This window comes from Vidua chalybeata, chromosome 28 (assembly GCF_026979565.1).
Source record: "Vidua chalybeata isolate OUT-0048 chromosome 28, bVidCha1 merged haplotype, whole genome shotgun sequence".
Classification (NCBI taxonomy): Eukaryota; Metazoa; Chordata; class Aves; order Passeriformes; family Viduidae; genus Vidua; species Vidua chalybeata.
In genome coordinates this window covers 1,647,226-1,665,640 of record NC_071557.1, presented here as the reverse complement: position 1 = coordinate 1,665,640, position 18,415 = coordinate 1,647,226, and the positions used below count along the sequence as shown (strand labels likewise).

General features: G+C 52.0%; 1 protein-coding gene across 4 annotated transcripts in view; it reads right to left on the bottom strand.

Moving 5' to 3' along the window:
* Window positions 1-15,604, bottom strand: part of PPP3CC (protein phosphatase 3 catalytic subunit gamma) — a 41,951-nt gene extending 26,347 nt beyond the window's left edge. For all 4 annotated transcript variants that reach the window (XR_008435104.1, XM_053966559.1, XM_053966560.1 and 1 more), the window contains exon 1: window positions 15,448-15,604. Coding sequence is in view for 3 of the 4 variants with exons in the window: in XM_053966559.1 (XP_053822534.1) it covers window positions 15,448-15,499 (52 nt within the window). In the remaining variant the exon portion in view is untranslated. The remainder of the gene's footprint in view (window positions 1-15,447) is intronic.
* Window positions 15,605-18,415: the final 2,811 nt, after the last annotated feature.

Genomic DNA, 18,415 nt, shown 5'->3' with positions numbered 1-18,415 from the left:
CAGTGAGAGAAGAGCTGAGCTGCCAGAGCTGCTGGAGTCACCCCTCAGCTTGGTTAAAATCCCTCTTGGTGCAGCCTAAAGGCCACCTGTACCTGTCCTAGAGCTGCCTCCCAATCCCAAGGGGACAGTCGGCGCTCGAAGCTAGAACAGATTCCATGGAAATGTCAGCAAAACCAGGAAAAGCAGGAACCAGCGAGCCAGGTAGGAGCACCAACATGTACAATTTTTCTTTACCAGGAAACCACGTGCCCCTAAAAGGCAGAATTTGCTCTTCTTCACTACAATACCTCAAAAAGCTTCACCCCCAAAAAGCAGAATTTGCTCCTCTCAGCCCCGATACCTCAAAAAGCTTCACCCCCAAAAAGCAGAATTTGCTCCTCTTAGCCCCGATACCTCAAAAAGCTTCACCCCCAAAAAGCAGAATTTGCTCTTCTTCACCCCAATACCTCAAAAAGCTTCACCCCCAAAAAGCAGAATTTGCTCCTCTCAGCCCCGATACCTCAAAAAGCTTCACTTCAAGCTTAGAAATTGGAAATCTTGATGGAATCCAATATTTAAGGTAAGTTAAAGCCTCAGCTATTTGCAGCATGTTCCTTAGTTTTTAAACTCTGGATGGAAAACACTGCATCAAAACTTGCTACTATTGTTATTATTATTACTATTACTATCATCATCATGATTATTTTATGGTAGGGAATGGGATGGTGTGGGAGAAGGTGACCTCTAGCAGAAATGAAGTAAAAAAAACAGAACAAAAAAACCCAGAGTTTTCAGTAAAAATCTGAATTCCTCATCTCCCTTCTCCCAGGCCTGGTTAATTTAAAAAAGATGGGAGCATGCATGACCCTGGTGTAATATTTAATGGCTGTACAGTGTCTTGAATTAAAATTAATTCCAGGAAAGAGGCCTGGATGTTTGGGAAGGAATGGGAATAAACCCTGTGCAACAGCCCCAAGTGCATGGCCTGGCTGCCAGCAGCTCCTGTGATCCATGGAGTGATGGGAATCTTATCCCAGGGATCCTCTCAGATCCTCCATTTCCTCCCAAAATCAACAAAAGCAGGATTTTCTCACCCTCTGGGGTCAGCCCTTTCAGCATCCCCTGGCCATGGTGGGGCCAGAACGAGTCCAGCCAAGCGATGCTGCAGCTGGGATGAGGAGGAGATGCTGGGATGGGGTTTGCTTTGGGATGCTCCACCCAGAGCTCCAAGAAAAGCCTCTTATCCCAGTGCAGATCCCACAGGGAGCTGGCATCACCCTCCCAGCCTGGGGGACAAGGCACAAACCTCCCCCAAAAAGTGCTAAAAGCTCTGCAGGATGCGGGTAGCTGGACACAGCATCTCACCCTTGCCTGGCATCCCCCAAAATATCCCAAAATCTGGAAGGCACCGGGTCCTTCACGGGGATTTTAGCGATGGTGGTGCCAGTCTGTGTCTGAGTAAGCACCTCCAAAAGCCTCTGTGAGCAAGGAACCCACCCACTGCATGGTGAACCATCTTTCCATCATTTCCACTTCTCCCGGGAGTGTGTGGTGGTGCAAGGCAGGTTCACACCCACAGCAAAACACCTGGGATGCAAAACAAACCCCTGTCCTCATCCATCACCCAGCAAAGAGTGCTGAGGCCACAGCTTGAGGGCTGTGTCCACTTCTGGGAGCCTCACTGAGGGGCTGGAGTGAATCCAGAGCAGGGAACAGAGCTGGGGAGGGGCTGGAAAAGGGGCTCAGCCTGGAGGAAAAGGGATCAGGAAGGACCTTGTGGCTCTGCACAACTCCTGACAGGAGGAGACAGCCGGGGGGATTTGGGATCTTATCCCAGGGAACAGGGACAGGAGGAGAGGGAATGGTCTCAGGCTGGGCCAGGTTAGACATCAGCAGGAATTTGTTCCTGGAAAGGGCTGTTAAATATAGGAAGGGATTGCCCAGGGAGGTTTGGAGTCCTCATCCCCGGGGGTGTCCAAGGAACACCTGGAAGTGGCATTCAGCACTCTGGGCTGGAGACAAGGTGGGGACTGGGCACAGCTTGGACCTGGTGATCCTGGAGCTCTCCTCCAACCTGAACGAGCCCGTGATACACTAAAATATGTTGAATTTTCCAGGCTAGAGCTGGCCAAATAACACAGGGAGAACAGCGGTGCCACTGCTCCCTTTTAAATGCAAATCCAGCAGCAATTTACCCTGAAAACCCCCAAGAGGAAAGGCAGGGAGGCGGCACAAGAGATTCTTTACAGCTGAACATCAATTTTCAAATCACAGGAACTGCAGGAGTGGCTCTAATGAAAGGGGAGCTGGTGCCTGCAACGAGGTGGCCCCGCTTTCATGGATCCCTTTGGAAGTTGTGCTCAGTGTCCCACGTGCCTGGAACGCTCCAGAGCCTTCCCCACCAAGCTGACAATTAAACCAGACCTGCTTAAACCAACAGGGGCTGGAGCAGGGCTTTTTCTGCATCCACTGCTCTGCTCTGCTCCAAAAAGAAAAAAAAAAAAAAAGAAAGACCTCTCTGGAGATGGATGAAAGAATCATTTTGCAAGATTCTTCCCCTCTGGGTCTCTGCAGGGTTGGCAGTGCTGCAGGAGGAAATGAGGGAAGATGTGGGGCTGGCACCAACAGGATCAGCTGGGATGAGCGAGGGCAAAAGGAGCTGGGTGGAAATGCAAGTCCAGGACTTGGAATGAGGGAATTTTTGGGACACTGAGAGGCTGGAAAACGATTTGTAAGTGCTACAAACCTTGTGGTTGTTCTGCTCCGAAGGGAGCCAGGGAGCACGTGGAGGGCAAAGGATTTACAAGGAAGAGAGCAGAGAAATAGAATCCATTCACCTCCATATCCCCCAGCATGGCCAACACCTCTGGAGCCACACCAAGGAAGTGAGAAGCTCCAGAAGTGGGGTTGGAGAGCTCAGCAAAGATGGGATGTGACCCCAGGACAGCACTGCCCATCCAGAGATCCACGGGGAAACTCCTGGCTCTGCCCTTTCCTGGTAGCCCCGGCGAGCAAAGTTATGCAAGATCAAATCTGAGGCTTCAGCCAAGAACTTTTATGTAAGTTCCCTCCTTGGCTCTGCACAGCTCCACTCCCACAAGGAGCTGGGCACGACCAGGAACCGGCTCCTCCTGGGATCTACCAGGATTTCAGCCACCCCACTTTAATTAAATATCTCATTTTATCCTTATCCACGCTCCATTCTCCTGGAGAGGAGGAAGAGGATGTTCCTGCAGCCAGGCTGGGCTCTCCGACAGCAGGAACAGCCCTCAGAGCAAACTGACCTGGAATTTTGTACCTCCAGGGCATTGAGAAGGGTGGAGAGACTCACCCAGTTCCTGCTCCTATCTGAGAAATGAGGAGATAACTCTTTATCTCACCAAAAAAAAAAAAAAAAATCAGAGTAATGCAATGGCTTGGGATGGAAGGACTTTCCACTACCCCGGGTTGCTCCAAGCCCTGTCCAGCTTTCCAGGGACACTTCCAGGGATCCAGAGCAGCTTCTCTGGGAATTCCATCCCAGCCCCTCCCCACCCTCACAGGGAAGAATTCCTTCTCTACATCCACCCTAAATTTCCCCTCTTTCAGCTCAAATCCATTGCTCCTGTCACTGCAATTCCATGGTTGGTCCTGGAATGCCCAGGCAGTGCACACACAGCGGGTTAAGCTCGTCCTCACAGCCAGCTCCCAAATAATTAATGAAAATTATGGATAAACCACTCATAACATTCCAAGAATTAAACCCTGTGACCTCTGTGCCACCTTCCCTCCGCACACAAACCCCAGTGTTGCACCCAGTCTTGTTTGAACAGTGAAATCTGCAGGTTTGGGGGTTTAGAATTCCTCCAAGGGCATCCAAATCCACTGCCAGGAAAAGGCAATTCCTGCTCCACCAAGAGGACACGTGCTGAGGGCCAATCCACAACAAAAGGACACAAAAGCAAGCGAAGTTTGAGGTGGGAAATGGATTAAAAGGTCAGGTGAATCTAAGGGAAAATGAAAAGGAAATTAAAAGGAAAATCAAAGGGATCTCATTGCTGGACTCCAGGGCAAAATTCCATTTCCCGCCAAATTAACACGGATTTTATCTGCCAGGCCATAGCAAGGGGGTATTTGCAATGCTCTGAGTGGATAGTTAAGGAAGGGAGAATTTAGGAAAAATCTGCTTTTCCACCAGCAGCGCTCATCCCTCAGTGCCAGAAGAAAACCCCACAGGAAAAAATCCCATTCCTCCCTACCTCCATCCTTAAAATGCACTTTAAAATTCAGCTTCATCAGGGGCTGCCCCATCCCCACCTCCAGACAGAGGCAGTGCCACGGAAGAGAAAACAAAGTGATCCACAAATGATTGTTTATATATCCCAGAGTCCCTTGGCTGGCTGGACGGAGCAGCTGAGGCGGATTCATGACTGAAAAAGGAGCAGGAGCTCCGTGCCTGGAGTGGCAGCGCTGGCCAAACGCTGCTCCCGAGGTCTGCAGGGAAAAGGGATCCCCTCAATCCCCCTCTCAAGGAAAAGAATCCCCCAGGGATTGGAAATTCACAAAAACAAACTCCAGAGAGGTTTCCCTGCAGCTCCTGATGCACATCTGGGAGCGGATCCAAACAAACCCTGCTCGCTCCTCAGCACGGAGCAGATGGTGAGAGATGCACTTTGCAGCAAAAAAAAAAAAGCACATTTTGGGGCAAAACCGAGGATTTGGACACCGAGGAAGCCGGATGGGCTGGCAAAGGTAGAAACATTCCCAGGAAAAGTCCACCAGGAGCCACCCAAAGCCCTGTGAAAAGGAGAAGGAGCTGCCTCCAGGGCTGAGCTGGGCACAGCACGAGCAGCAGGGCGGGGTTTTTTTTTTTCCCCTCTTTCCCAATTTCCAAACAGCCCAACGTTATTTTTATCCCATATTTTATTCCCATTCACACCTAACCTACATTCATCTATTCAAAGTTGAGTCTAGGGCTCACACAGAGCTGGATCGGAGGGAATAATGTGGAGAAATCCAGCACAGAAAGGCCACAGAAATGGCATTTTTTTGCTGGGAAAAAGGTGGATTTTCAGCTTTTGGAGTCATTAACAGGGAACAAACCCTTGGAGGCAGGGGATGGATGTCACTGTCACTCCAGCAGTGCTCCAGCCACCCTGCTTTTCCTGCTGCTCCATCCCAGATCCAGGCCAAAAAGGACAGGCTGGATTTCAGCAGCTGGGTGATGCTGGAATCCCAGAATTATCCAGCTTGGAAAAGCCCTCCAAGGTCATCAATTCCAATCTGTGACCAATCCCCAGCTCAGAGCACTGAGTGTTAGTCCCAAGCATTCCTTGGAAACCTCCAGGGATGGGAATTCCACCACCACCCAATGCCTGACCACCCTATTTCTCAGCAACCACCCCATTTTCCGTGGAATAATCTTTCTTTTTCCCAAAATGATTAAACCACATGAATTTCTGGTCGTTAAACACAAAATTGTCTTTGCTTTAAGAATTCCCATCCTGGTTTCAGGGAGGATTTTTCTCCCCTGAGGTGTCCTGATATGAGAACCTGCAGAACCAGGTGTGTGTGTGCTCGATATTCTGATTTTTCCAAGCTTGGATCAAACCCTGACAAATAATCTGTGTCATTTTCCAGGGCTGGCACAGGCAGCCTGACCCTGCCATGGCACAGAACTGTTCGTTCCAGCTGCAGGAGCTCTGTGGAAAAAAAAAAAAAAATGGAGCTTCATCACTTCCCACCTGAGGAAATCATTAACTTCTCCCTTATTAAAATAAACATTAATGTCAAAGAAAAATCACCAAATAAAGTAAACACCTTCTTGTATAAAAGCAAGAGCCAGGAATTACTATTATTATATTATTATTGCCATTTCCATCTGTTTTCCCCCAAATTTTTGCATGTTCCAATCCTTCTTTTTTGCTCTGTGTAAGGAACCTCCAGATTTCAGAAGCTCCAGAGACTCCCAAATAGAGGGGAAATAACAAAAATTCCAGAGTTCTGCTTCTCAGCCCTGGAAGTGCTGCAGGAAGACCACGAGATTTGGGGTTATCTGAATTCCTCTGGAACAGCAGCTCCTTTGAATGGATGGAGTTTATAACGTCCCAGTTTTATCCAGAACTCCTCGGAGCTGAATCCGACCTCCCAGTGCGCTTCTGGTTTGGAGAGCTGGCTCTGATCCTCACCTGGGGGCACGGATTCCTTTTTGTAGGACAACCAGAATTATCTCCTCACAATAACCCTAAAAATACCTGCATTGTAGGAGCTGAATGAATGATTTCTTCGAAGGGGACAGTCACAGTCAGCTCAAACCAGAGGTGGGATGAAGCAACGGAGCCGTTCCCAGCAGCAAATCTGTCCCTGCCACATCAACTCCCAGGAGTAACACCCAAAATTTGAGGCCACGTTGGGAGAAGCTGGCAGGCCCCGAGGCTGAGCAGGAGCCAGGTACATTTAAGGCTAAAAAAAGCAGGTGACAGCTCTGTGTATGGAAATGCAAACACAAACAGAGCACGGCCCCGGCCGCGCTCACAGCTCCCACAGAAAGTCGAGCCAAGAGGCCAAAAATCCACACAGACCTAAGGCCAGCCATGAATTTCTAAGGAAAGATCCCAGAATCACAGAATTTCAGAATGGTTTGGGTGGGAAGGGACCTTCTGGGAAAACCATTCCAGTGCCTCACCACCCTCAAAGGGCACTGAAACCTTACAGCTCCCTGAACTGTGCTCACGGCTCCCTAAAATCTTTGGGATAGCAGGTGATTATCCTGGTTCTGCTGGGAATTTGGCCAGTGAACAGCGAGGCCAGGACCAACCAAGGTGCCTTTGCTGAGGAGGATTCCCCAGCAGAGCTGAGGGCCAAGGTTTTGCCACGGCTGCTGATTCCAGAGGCGGCGGTGCCGGTCCCACGAGGTGGAGCTGGAACTCTGCTCCCGGTGGAGCCGGGCAGGATTAAACCCAGGAGGGTTTAATTAGAACAGAGGTGACTTAAGCCACACCAGGCACCAGCTCCCAGGCAGCAGAGCTGCTCACAAAGCTCTCCTGGCATGGCAGCCAGGGCTCTTCACACCCCACATCCTGCCTTGACTCCGGATCGAAGCTGAACCCGGACCTGCATCCGTGGTGTTGGTCTTGCTCCTGCTCCTGCCAAAGCTCCCTGTGGATCACAGACCCCAAAAACACTCTCAGTGAGCACTCTCAGCCTTCCTGAAGTGATAAAATCCACATTTTCTTGCAAGACCCATCAAGTTTCCAGCTCAGATTTGGCTCCTAATGACCGGCACTGATGCGGATTTTCCTGGGATTGTCATTGAGCCACTCAGTCCAGAGCCAAGCCCTGTGCCAGGGATGTGGGCTCTGGACATCACCGAGTGCCAGCTCACCAAGCAGAGCCCAAAAACCTGCAATTCCAGCCTGGAAAACCTCTCTCTTTGACACCCTCCAGATCTACAAACTTTCCAGAGGTTAAAAATCAATGTATTCCCAGAAAATCATCACTCAACAAACCCAGCGTCTCCCTCTCATCGGTAGGATTCCAGGGAGTCTCTGCAAAGACTGAGGAGAAAAGGAGGAGGAAAAGGAGAAGGAAAAAAGGAGGAGAAAAAGGAGAAGGAAAAAGGAGGAGGAGGAAAAGGAAGAGGAAGAAAAGGAGGAGGAGGAAAAAGGAGGAGGAGGAAAAAGGAGGAGGAGGAAAAAGGAGGAGGAGGGAAAAGGAAAAGGAGGAGGGAAAAGGAAAAGGAGGAGGGAAAAGGAAAAGGAGGAGGGAAAAGGAAAAGGAGGAGGGAAAAGGAAAAGGAGGAGGGAAAAGGAGGAAGTTTAGAGCAAACAGCTGCAGCTACTTTAAAAAAAAAGTGAGCTCCCCAAAGGAGCAGGGAGGGGATTCCTAGATGTCAGCAGGCAGGGAAATTCACCACCTGTTTGCCAAGGTTCCAGCACGGCCACTAATAGATCATTAATGGAGGCACAGCGGGGGTTTTGTGGAAAAGGCAAATCCCGGGAATGTGAACCCGACCCTGCTGCGGCTCCCAAGGGGCTTCTGGATCCCCTTTCAAACCTGCTCTAAGCAAACACAACTTTGTGTCCTTCCAAGATCTCACTCCAGGCTGATCCACACGGGAATCCTGGACAAAGCAACCCCCAGAAATATTCCTGCCAATGTTTGCAAAAGGTGGTCACAGCATGGATAAATGGGAAATGGGAGCACAAAATAATGAATTTTGACACAATCAGGGCCTTGGTTTCTCTTCTCTTCCCATCTCAGGCCTCAAACCCTCACCCTTGGTGGGATCCTCGCTGGATCCAACTGCTCTGGATAAAATATTCCTTGCAAGGTGCCTATTCCCAGGTTTGGGAATATCTCTACCCACACATCACCTCAGACCACACCGAGGTGCTGATGGTCCAAAGGAAGCTGCAAAGAATTCAAATCTTCCTGGTGGCCACCCTGGACATCAGCCAGAGTGGATGTTTTGCAAACCAAAAAGCAGCTCCCAAAAAAACTGGGATAAATCAGTCCCAATCCCGTGTCAGGGAAGGAGCAGGATGAGAGGAGCCTCCAGCTACTGCTGAAGCAGCAATTCCAGTCTCTGTGCCCTGGTCACTCTTCCTCCAGGAAACCCTCGTGGTTATTTTTCCAAATCATCACCTTTGGGATAATATTCTGTTTGAGAAACCATTTTACCACGTCTTGCTATGTTCAGCAGCTGATAAAAGGGAATATTTTCTGGAGCAATCTAGGTTGACACTACTTCTTCCTGTTCTCCTGAAATTCACCCTGAACCACTTGGGAAACTTGTGCTGGGAAATTCTCCCCAGATCCTCCCTGGAGCAGGGAAAGTGCTTTAAACTCTTATTTTACAGGCCCACCATGCCAAAAGGAACCCCCAGGTGGAAGACTGGTGAAGAATTTTGGAGAAACAACCCCCCTGAGCTCCTCAGGGAGGCTCCCAGTCAGAGGAGATCCCACTGCTCCTCATGCTCCCATCCAGCTCTGCTCCCCAGTGGAAACAGGAGATTCCAGAACCCCAGAAAGGTTTGAGTGGGAAGGGACCTTAAGGATCACCTCATCCCACCCTGATGCTCTCACCAGGCAGCAGCGAGGCTGGAAAATCAGAACAGCCTGGACAGCCCAACATTCCTCCTCCTGCCAGGAAAATCCTTAAAATCTGCACTGAGATTTCCTTTTTTTAGAGCACTCTCTGACACAGGAGCATCCATCCTCCATCCCCCACCTCACTCTGCCCCAGCTCATCACTCCCTCTGCCCCCAGCTTGCTGTCCTGAGGGCTTTTCCCAGGATATCTGCAGATTCCCCATCCCTGGAAGTGTCCAAGGCCAGGCTGGATGGGGCTTAGAGCAACGTGGGATAGTGAAAGGTGCAATGAGGTGAGCTTTAAGATCCTTTCCCAACCCAAAACCATTCCAGGATTCCACACCTGACCCGGCTCTCCTGTGCCACCTTTGGCTTTGGCAGGGCCATCCCAACCTCCAGGAGCCCCTGGGAAGCCAAGCCCTGCATTATGGGATAACGCTGATGCCTTTCTGTGACCTGTTCCCTCACTCCTGCTGCTTAATGATGTCTGATTCCATTAGGATCCGAGCCATCCCCGTCCCATAAACACGGCCGCCGTCCCCTCGCCGTCCCCGGGCAGGGAATACCTGGAAAACGGGCCAAGCTGGAGCTGGGAAGGATCCCGGACAAATATAGATCCCCAAGGAGTATCTTTAGATTAGCAGGCAGCTCTGCCCCCACTGAGACCCCAGGATTTACCTAAATAGCTCCTTCAGCACAGCCCAGCGCTCAGAGCTATTTTAAGCCAGCACCCTGCCCTACTTCCTAAGGAACAGCCTTCCCTGCTCCTGCCTGTGCAGCCAGAGCAGCCCCAAACCCACTCCTCTCTCCACTCTGACAGCTTTCATTAAATAAAAAAATACCCTTCTGGCACCGTATCCAATTAATCCAGGCTCATTTATTGCCACGAAGCCCTTCACGGCCTGGAGCGGGGAAAATGGGATTAACCTTTCCCAGCCTGATAGGCACAAAAATAACATGAAACAGGGGAATCCTGAGGAGCACGACCTTCCCTACTGCCCTGCCCACCTCCAGCTGCTGCTGTTCCCAGAGGGAAGGGATAAATCCCAGCCCAATCCACGTGCCTTGATGCTTTACCACTGTTCCCCAATGGTGTTTGGTGCCCGAGGCTGGGTTTGGGGTTTGCCACCAGCATTTCTGTTAATTAGCACATTCATTAGCACGTCTATTAGGCAGCAGAGCATCCCTGTATCCCAGCATCCAGAGATGTGGCAGTTTGAGCCCAAAATGAGGCAACTCTGGCTCTCTCTGGGGCATCCCAGGAACACTTTGGAGAGGAACAGCTCAGTGTTATCCCAAGATATTTGCCTTTGGATTCGTTTTTGGGATGAAATGCCACAAGATCCAGCAAAATCAGCCACAAACCAGCCCCTTTTCCCAGCACATCCCATTTATGGGTAACGAAGCATCTTTCCTGTTTATATATAACAATAATAAGAATACTGGAATTACTTGGTCAAGTTTTGGGGTTTTTTTTTCTGGAAACCCCCCCCAAAATACCACGTTTCCAAGTAATTCCATGGGATCCCACGGGGTTCCTGCTTCAAGGACTGCCTCACCCCACACCTCCTTGAGCTCTGTCCAGCCAAGTTGCTGTATTATGACACAACTTGCTTTTTAGGGATCCCCCTCCACGTCTTGACCCTGGTGGCATTCGCACTTTTCCCTTGGCATCCCAAGGTCTGAGCACATGGACCTTGGCCTTTATTCCATTTTTAGCCATTTTCAGAGCTCCTTTTCCCCCTAAGTATCCCCTAATTCCTGCAAGACACCAACACTAAACAAGCCAAACCAACCAGTGAATTCAAAACCCCAAAATCTCCTTTAAAGTTAAGATTTTCCTCAATTAAAAAGCTACTTTGACTTTCGTATCGGCGCTTGCTCCGTGATGAAAATTCCCAACACCTCCCAACCTGGAGAAAATCCAACGCTCGAGCTCCCAGAGTTGTAGATGATATTAAAAACAAGGTGGGAAGAAAGCTGCACATTTTTCATCCCCCAAAAGCATCTTCAGGCAGCGAGATGAACTGGAACAGCCTCTGAACTCTCCGAGGAGGCAGCGACTGATCTGAGGCTGGGTTTGGGCTCCCCAGAGGCTCGTGGAACAAATCCTGTGGGATTCTCTCCGTGCCTCCAGCAGCTCCAGAGGCACACTGAGAGGAGGGAGAGGCTCCTCGGGTGACATTCCACCTGGGCTGAGGGTGGAGGTGTCACTGAGGCTATGGGGATGTCCCCAGTGCTCCCAGAAAACCTTGGCTGGGTGTGAAACAGCGGCAGCACGGAATTGTGGATTATGGAATGGGGTGGGGGATAAGGGCCCTGGGAATCACCTCATTCCACCCCTTATCCCACTATTATTCCACACCTCCCACTCTCCCAGGCTGCTCCAAGCAGACCTTGGGCACTTCCAGGGATGCAGGGGCAGCCACAGATTCTCTGGGAATTCCGTCCCAGCCCCTCCCTGCCCTCCCAGCCAGGAATTCCTTCCCAATATCCCATCCAGCCCTGCCCTCTGCCAGTGGGAATCCATCCCTTGTCCCAAGTCCCTCTCCCTGCTGAAAGACACCCGGGAGGTTCCCACACAGAGCGGACACTGAAATTTCAGGGAGCGTCACACCAGGGGTTTTAAAATCCCCACACATACTTTCAGTGTGTTCCATTTGGGAAAAAAAAACAAACAGGCTGGACATGGAGAAAGGTGCCTGGAAGTCCTTAAGAAAGGACAGCAAAGCAGAAATTGGGAAAACTCGCCCGTTTCCAGGACACCTCTGGCTACAGCACCAGCCCCAGCTTTACACCTCAATTCCTGGGATTTGCCCTTCTCAGAAAAGCAGGAACCCACTTCAGGAATCCCAGGCAGGCACTCTGGGACAGGGTGGGAATTAAGGATGTCTCTGACTTCCAACATCAGCTCCAAAAAGTGGGCGCTGGATCCCGGCTGCTCCCGGCCCAGCAGCTTCCCAACATTTTGTCCATGATACACAAAATAATAACACATGGATAGAGAAAAAATCCCAGTGGGTTATTTGCTCTAAATACCAATATCCCAGGTTTTTAAAGGATTTGTCATGGATGCAACTGGACACAGCTCTGCTTCCCTGAGGATTTTACACCTTCATGCAGGAAGAATGGAGCAGGTGCACGAAATTCAACAAAAAATGACCACAAAATTCAACCAAATATGACCAAAAAAGCTCTGCAGGTTTCCTTTAAACACCCTGAGCTCCAGGATGCATCCACTGCAGCAGCACCATTCCCACCTGCCTGAATAATGTGGATTTTGTAGGATGTGGATCCATCAGTCAATCCCATGGATCCATCAGGTAATTCAAGCCCAGTTTTGGGCTAATGCAGACAACCAGACTCCCTAATCCCTCAGATTTCCAGCAGAACCTTCCCCAATGCTCTTTGGAGACCAAAATTTGGATGTTAATAATCTCTCCATCATCATCAACCACCAGTTTCCTGTTAAAACTGCACTACAAAGACCAATTCTCGCCTCAAAATTTGAGATATTGATAAAAAGGAACTCCTGACAAATCCCAAAACCAGAGATTTAAAAAGAAGCCGCTCCTGACCTGCCTCAAAAGCCAAGATTTTAATTAAAAAAAATTTCCTGAAGCACCCAAAAATTGGAGATTTTTAAAAAAAGCAATTCATGGCCTACTCCAAAATTCAAGATTTTAATAAAAATCAATGCTTGACACACCCCAGAATGTGTGATTTTAATAATGAAGCTCCCTCAGTACAAGTTTTAGCCCAAAACTGTATTTCCTCTGACTAACCGTAATTACAGTTAAGGCGTTCTGCAGGGCCCTGGAGATGTAAATATATAGGTTAAACATAGTTAAAATTCCACATCCTACTTAACTGCAGGCATTTTCCACGGAACAAAATGAGCTTTTATCTTCAGCTTTTAATTATTAATAACCACGAACAATGTCACCACCTTTAAACAATAACCCCGGCCTGAGAAGGAGGTATTTCTCCCCAAATTTCCACAGGCACTGAGCGCGCCTGGGGGGGGGATAAGAAGCAATCTTTGGGAAGTTCACGTGGGTTTTGGGGCGATTTCGGAGTGAGCCTCCACCCCACCTGGGTAGGGATTAACGACAGCAATTAGCAGGATTTTTGTGGGGTTGCTGAGAGGAACCAGCAGGATCCCTGACAGGGATTCCAGGGGTGTGGAAGCGCCAGGAACAGGGAGAGCGCCTGGATCCGGGCGACTCAGCTGAATCATAATGGCTGCATTGCCATTACCTTTCCCGAACAAGGCCAACCTAAACACAGGCAGCTGCCTGGGATTTAGCAGGAGATTTACAGACAGCACCGGCCACTCCGGCTGCCCGGAGACCTACAAATCACCACGGCACCAGGAACACCCCGGATCCCCCCAAATCCGTGAGCGCTCTGGGATTATTCCCATAAAAAAATTTAAAAAAAACCCTCCCACCGTGGGCAAGCTTCCCCGAGCCCGAGGGGCCTCCACGCTCCGGCTGCCACCCGGATCCCCTTTCCCTGGGTTTGAGGTTATTAACATCAAACATGTGATCGGCCACATGACAGGCTAAAGGCTAAAAAAAAAAAAAAAAAATTAAATAAATAAATTAAAAAAAAAAAAAAAAATCGCTTGGACACATCCAGAGGGGAAGGGAGAGATGGCAGCGTGGTGGTGGGTACACCTCTGAGGCCGTGGATTAGAACCATTCCTGGGAAATCGCTGCTTTCCAGCGGCCCGGAACGATGGAAGCCATGGCGGGAGGAGGTTTAATAACGGGGTGATTGTGTAACTTGGAGCCTCCCGGCGAAAGTTGAGGCACCCAGTGGATGTTCCTGGTGCATGGGGACGAGGATGGCACCGGATCAATTAGGGCAGCGAAATGTGCATCCCCCCCAACCTCCTCCTCCTCCTCCTCCTCCCGATCCAGGAGTTTCTCTGCTAACGTATTTCTCTCCTCATTAACTGCTTCGGTGTCTTCTGCTCTTTCCAAAATAGTACCTACTATAACGGGGCCGCAGAGAGGGCCAGCTGGCACCCGCCGCGGGGCATCCAGACACGGAGCAGGGATTTGGGGGAGGAAAGACACGGGGGGCTGGCAGGATGAGGGCAGGGAGGGCTCTCATCCCCCCCCCACCCCTTCCCCCAAATCCTCAGGGGAACCCCAGTTCCACCCAAAGCAGGGGCTCAGCACCCCAATCTGGGGGTGAGGATCTTGGGGGTGCGATGAGGCCCAGGCCAGGATGGGGATTCCCCCCTCTCCCCCCCCTAAAAAAAGGGATGTCCCCTGCTGTCACCCCTCCTTGTCACCCCCAGCCAGGCAGCACCGCTGCGCCCACGGCCCCCATCCCGCAGAATGGAGGGAGGGGGCTGCATCCTTCTTGGACCGGGGGGGGGGCTAAAAATGCCCTCCATCACCCCAGGTGCCCCCCACCAACCAGAGAATCCCCCCAAATCAAATCCTCTGCAGAGGTTTCTGACAGAACAGGGGGTGTCCCCCCAGCCCGACGCCCCCATCTTAAGGGGGCTGTCCCACTGGACCCCCCTCCTGCTGCTCCAGGCCTCCCCCTCCCCTCTCTCTTGGGGATGACCCCCCCCCAAAATCACGCTCTCCCCGATTTTCCAGCCTCCCCCCAGCCTGGGGGTGCTCCTCATTCTCCCCCCAGTCAGGGGATGACCCCCCCCAAACCAGAGTCCTCCTTAACGGGGGGGTCACCCACCAGAACACCCCTTCCTCACCACTCCAGGCATCCCTACCCCCCCAGGGCCCTCCTTTAACGGGGGTGCCCCTCCAGAACACCCCCCCAAAAATCACGCTGCCCCCCTTCCTTTCTCGGTTCTCCCCCAAGCCTGGGGACCCCTCCTCAAACCAGGCTCCCCCTCCAGAACAGGTTCCCCTCACCCAAACCAGGCATCCCCTTTCTTTTCTCCGGCTTTCCCCAGCCGGAGGGGCGGGGGGGACTCCGTTAACCTGGAGACCCCCCCTCAAAACCATGCATAGCCCCATATTTCTGGGGAAAATCCCCCTAAACCAGGCTCCCCCTCCTCCCATATCACGCTCCCTCCCTCTCCTTTCTCCGGGCTCCTCCAACCTGGGGACACCCCAAATCAGCCTCGCTCCCTTTCTTCGGGCTCCCCCACTTTGCAGACGCCCCCCTTTAACCACGCTCCCTCAGCTTGGGACCCCCCCCCCCCTTAAAATCACGCTTCACCCCCCCCTTTTCTCCGGCCTCCCCCAAACCAAGTACCCCCCCACAAACCAGGCATATTCCCCTCGCCTTTCTCGCGGCTCCCCAGCTTGGGGACCCCCTAAAACCTCGCTCGCCCCCCATTTCTCGCGCCCCCCCCCCCCCCCCGCGCCCCCCGCGCAGGCAGGGGGCGCCCTCACCGCCCCCTCACCCTTGACGATGCGCTCGGTGGTCGGCAGCTTGTTGTGGCCGCGCCCGGACATGGTGGCGGCGGCAGCGGCGGCGGCACCGCTCCCCGCCGTGCCCCGCTCCGCTGCCCTCACCCGGAGCGGGGGCCGCGCGGGTGCTCCCGGCGGACCCGCTGGGCTGCCCCGGCGGCGGCTCCGCGGCGCTGCGCTCCCCCCGTCCCGCCCCCGCCGCCGCCGCCACACCGCCCTCCGCCCTCTGCCCCCCCCCACCTCGCCCGCGCCTGCGCCACGCCCGCCCGCCCGCCATCTTGGAGGGGAAGGGGGCGTTGCTAAGCAACGGGGGGGGCAACATGGCGGCGGCGCTGAGGGGAGGGCGATGGCGGCGGGGCTGTTTGAGCGCCCTCGGGCACAGCTTCGCCGGAGAGCGCTGGGACCCCACACTGCCGTGGGAGGGACTGTAAGGATCAGTCTTGCCGTGCCCAGGGATACCTCCCACTGTCACAGGTTGCTCGGCCTTGGGTGCTTCCAGGGATGCAGGGGCAGCCACAGATTCTCTGGGAATTCCGTCCCAGCCCCTCCCCGCCCTCCCAGCCAGGAATTCCTTCCCAATATCCCATCCAGCCCTGCCCTCTGCCAGTGGGAATCCATCCCTTGTCCCAAGTCCCTCTCCCTGCTGAAACACACCCGGGAGGTTCCCACAACAGAGCAGACACTGAAATTTCAGGGAGTGTCACACCAGGGGTTTTAAAATCCCCACACACACTTTCAGTGTGTTCCATTTGGGAAAAAAAAAAACAGGCTGGACATGGAGAAAGGTGCCTGAAAGTCCTTAAGAAAGGACTTTCCTTCCCAATATCCCACCCAAATCTCCCTTTTCCCAGTGGGAGCCATTCCCTGTGTCCTGTCCCTCCATCCCTTGTTCCCAGTCCCTCTCCAGCTCTCCTGTAGCCCCTGTAGGCCCTGAAGGGGCTCTGAGCTCTCCCTGGATCCTTCCCTTCTCCAGGTGAAACATCCCCAGCTCTCCCAGCCTGGCTCCAGAGCTGATACTCCTTAAACAGAAAATTGTTGAGGGAAAGGAAAAACAAGACAATGGTCTGTCCCTACCACTTGAAGATGAAGGAGGACAGGGTTAGGTGGGACATTGGGAAGGAATTCCTGGCTGGGAGGGTGAGGAGTGGCTGGGATGGAATTCCCAGAGGAGCTGTGGCTGCTCCTGGATCCCTGGAAGTGCCCAAGGCCAGGCTGGAGCAACTTTGGAGAGTAAAAGGTGTCCCTGCACATGGCAGGGGTGGCACTGGATGGGCTTTAACCAACCCAAACCATTCCAGGAATTCCATGGCCCCATCCAGCAGCGTTTTCTGACGTAACTCAGCTTTCAGGCATTCAGCAAAACACAAGGATTTTGCAGCAGAAGAGTGCAAACCTGGAAGTGCTGATGCGCAGGAGCAAGTCCGATGCTCACCGTGACCTTCCTTGCTTAATAAAACATTAATTTTTTTGTTTAATATAAAACACCTCAGAATATCAAGATTTGGTTTCTTTAGCTGCAACAGGGTTTCTAAAAATTGCATTTGCTGCTCAGAGTTGGCAGATTTGGGGGGTTGGGATGGTGTAGAAAAAGGCAAAAAAGGAGAAGTAGAAAAGCAAAGTTTGCTTTTTTTTTTCTTTTTTTTTCTTTCTTTTTTTTTTTTTCCCTAGTGGAGGGTAGGAAAACAAGGACACAAACACTGCCAGGAGCCTGGCTCGTGCGAGCTGGGGACAAATCCAGCATCCCACATCCCCCAGCCAAACCAGGGCTTGGAAATACATTTCAGATAATTTTTTTTTTTTTTTTTAATATATAAATATATATAAATAATTAAGGAAGGGTTTTTGGAGCCGCAAAGGCCGTGCCATGCGGGCAGGCTGGGGGTTGTCAGTGCCACCTTCTGTCAGCCGCGCCGCACTGCACAGCCACGGAAATCCAGCTGGAAAACCGGGATTGCATCACCCAGCCCCGCTCCAACCCTTCCCCTTGGAAAAATCCTGAGCCAGCAGCGCTGCCACCCCTCCAGCCGGGAGGATTTCACTGCCGGAGCACGCCTGGGACCCTCCGTCATTACAGAATATATTTTATTTATGGAATTTTACAAATATCTGTACAATTCACGTGACATTTAAGTTAACGCTCTTTGCTCTTCTCCTACAACACCTGAGTTATAATTGAAATACTGAGATGGAACTTGAGCTTCCAACCGGGTGAGGGCAAGGAGACACGGATGAAAATCCACGAGGAGCTCGATTCGGGTGGGTTGCCATCCCTCTCCCACTGGCAGGTGCCAGCCTGCCCAGGGGGAACAGGAGCTCTCCTTGGGTGGCAGGGCAGCCTCATTTCTCACCCCCACCCCAATCCCAGATCTCCGGGTTGCAGATTCCCCAGGAAACGGGGATAAACTGGAAACGAGAAGACGGCGGAGTTGTGACCCCCCCCACAGCGAATCCTGCCAGCTCTGAGGATGCCAAGCCCTGCTCTCTGCCACTTCCCAGCTCTTGGGGACCTCCCAGGCACAATCCAGAGGGGACAAACCCCCACGTCCCCCTGTCCTCCCCCATGGAAGCTTTTCCAACCTCCTGTGCCCTGCCAGCCACATGGTGTTTTCCAACTGCTTCCTGGAGAGAGAGGAGAGGGAGAGGGCACCCGTGCCAGTGAAAAGGACTCAGATTTTCCACATCAGCTGGGGCTGTGGCTCTCTCAAGCAAGGAAAAAGTGTTTCCAATGCCCCTTTGCTCCTGGAACCTGCAGCACAGGGAATGCCTGCGAGGTGTGGAATGCCCCAGCCAGCGCAGGCCACGCTGCTCTGTCGCAGTGGGAAAAGTGACTTTTGGTGACAACCCACAAAGGACACCACACGGGACATAGTGGAGTCTCTCCTTGAGGGAATCACCTTCACTTCGGGTGAAAGGTGATCCCAAAAGGCTCCCTGCTCCTCCAGAAGTTGGTATTTAGGTTTT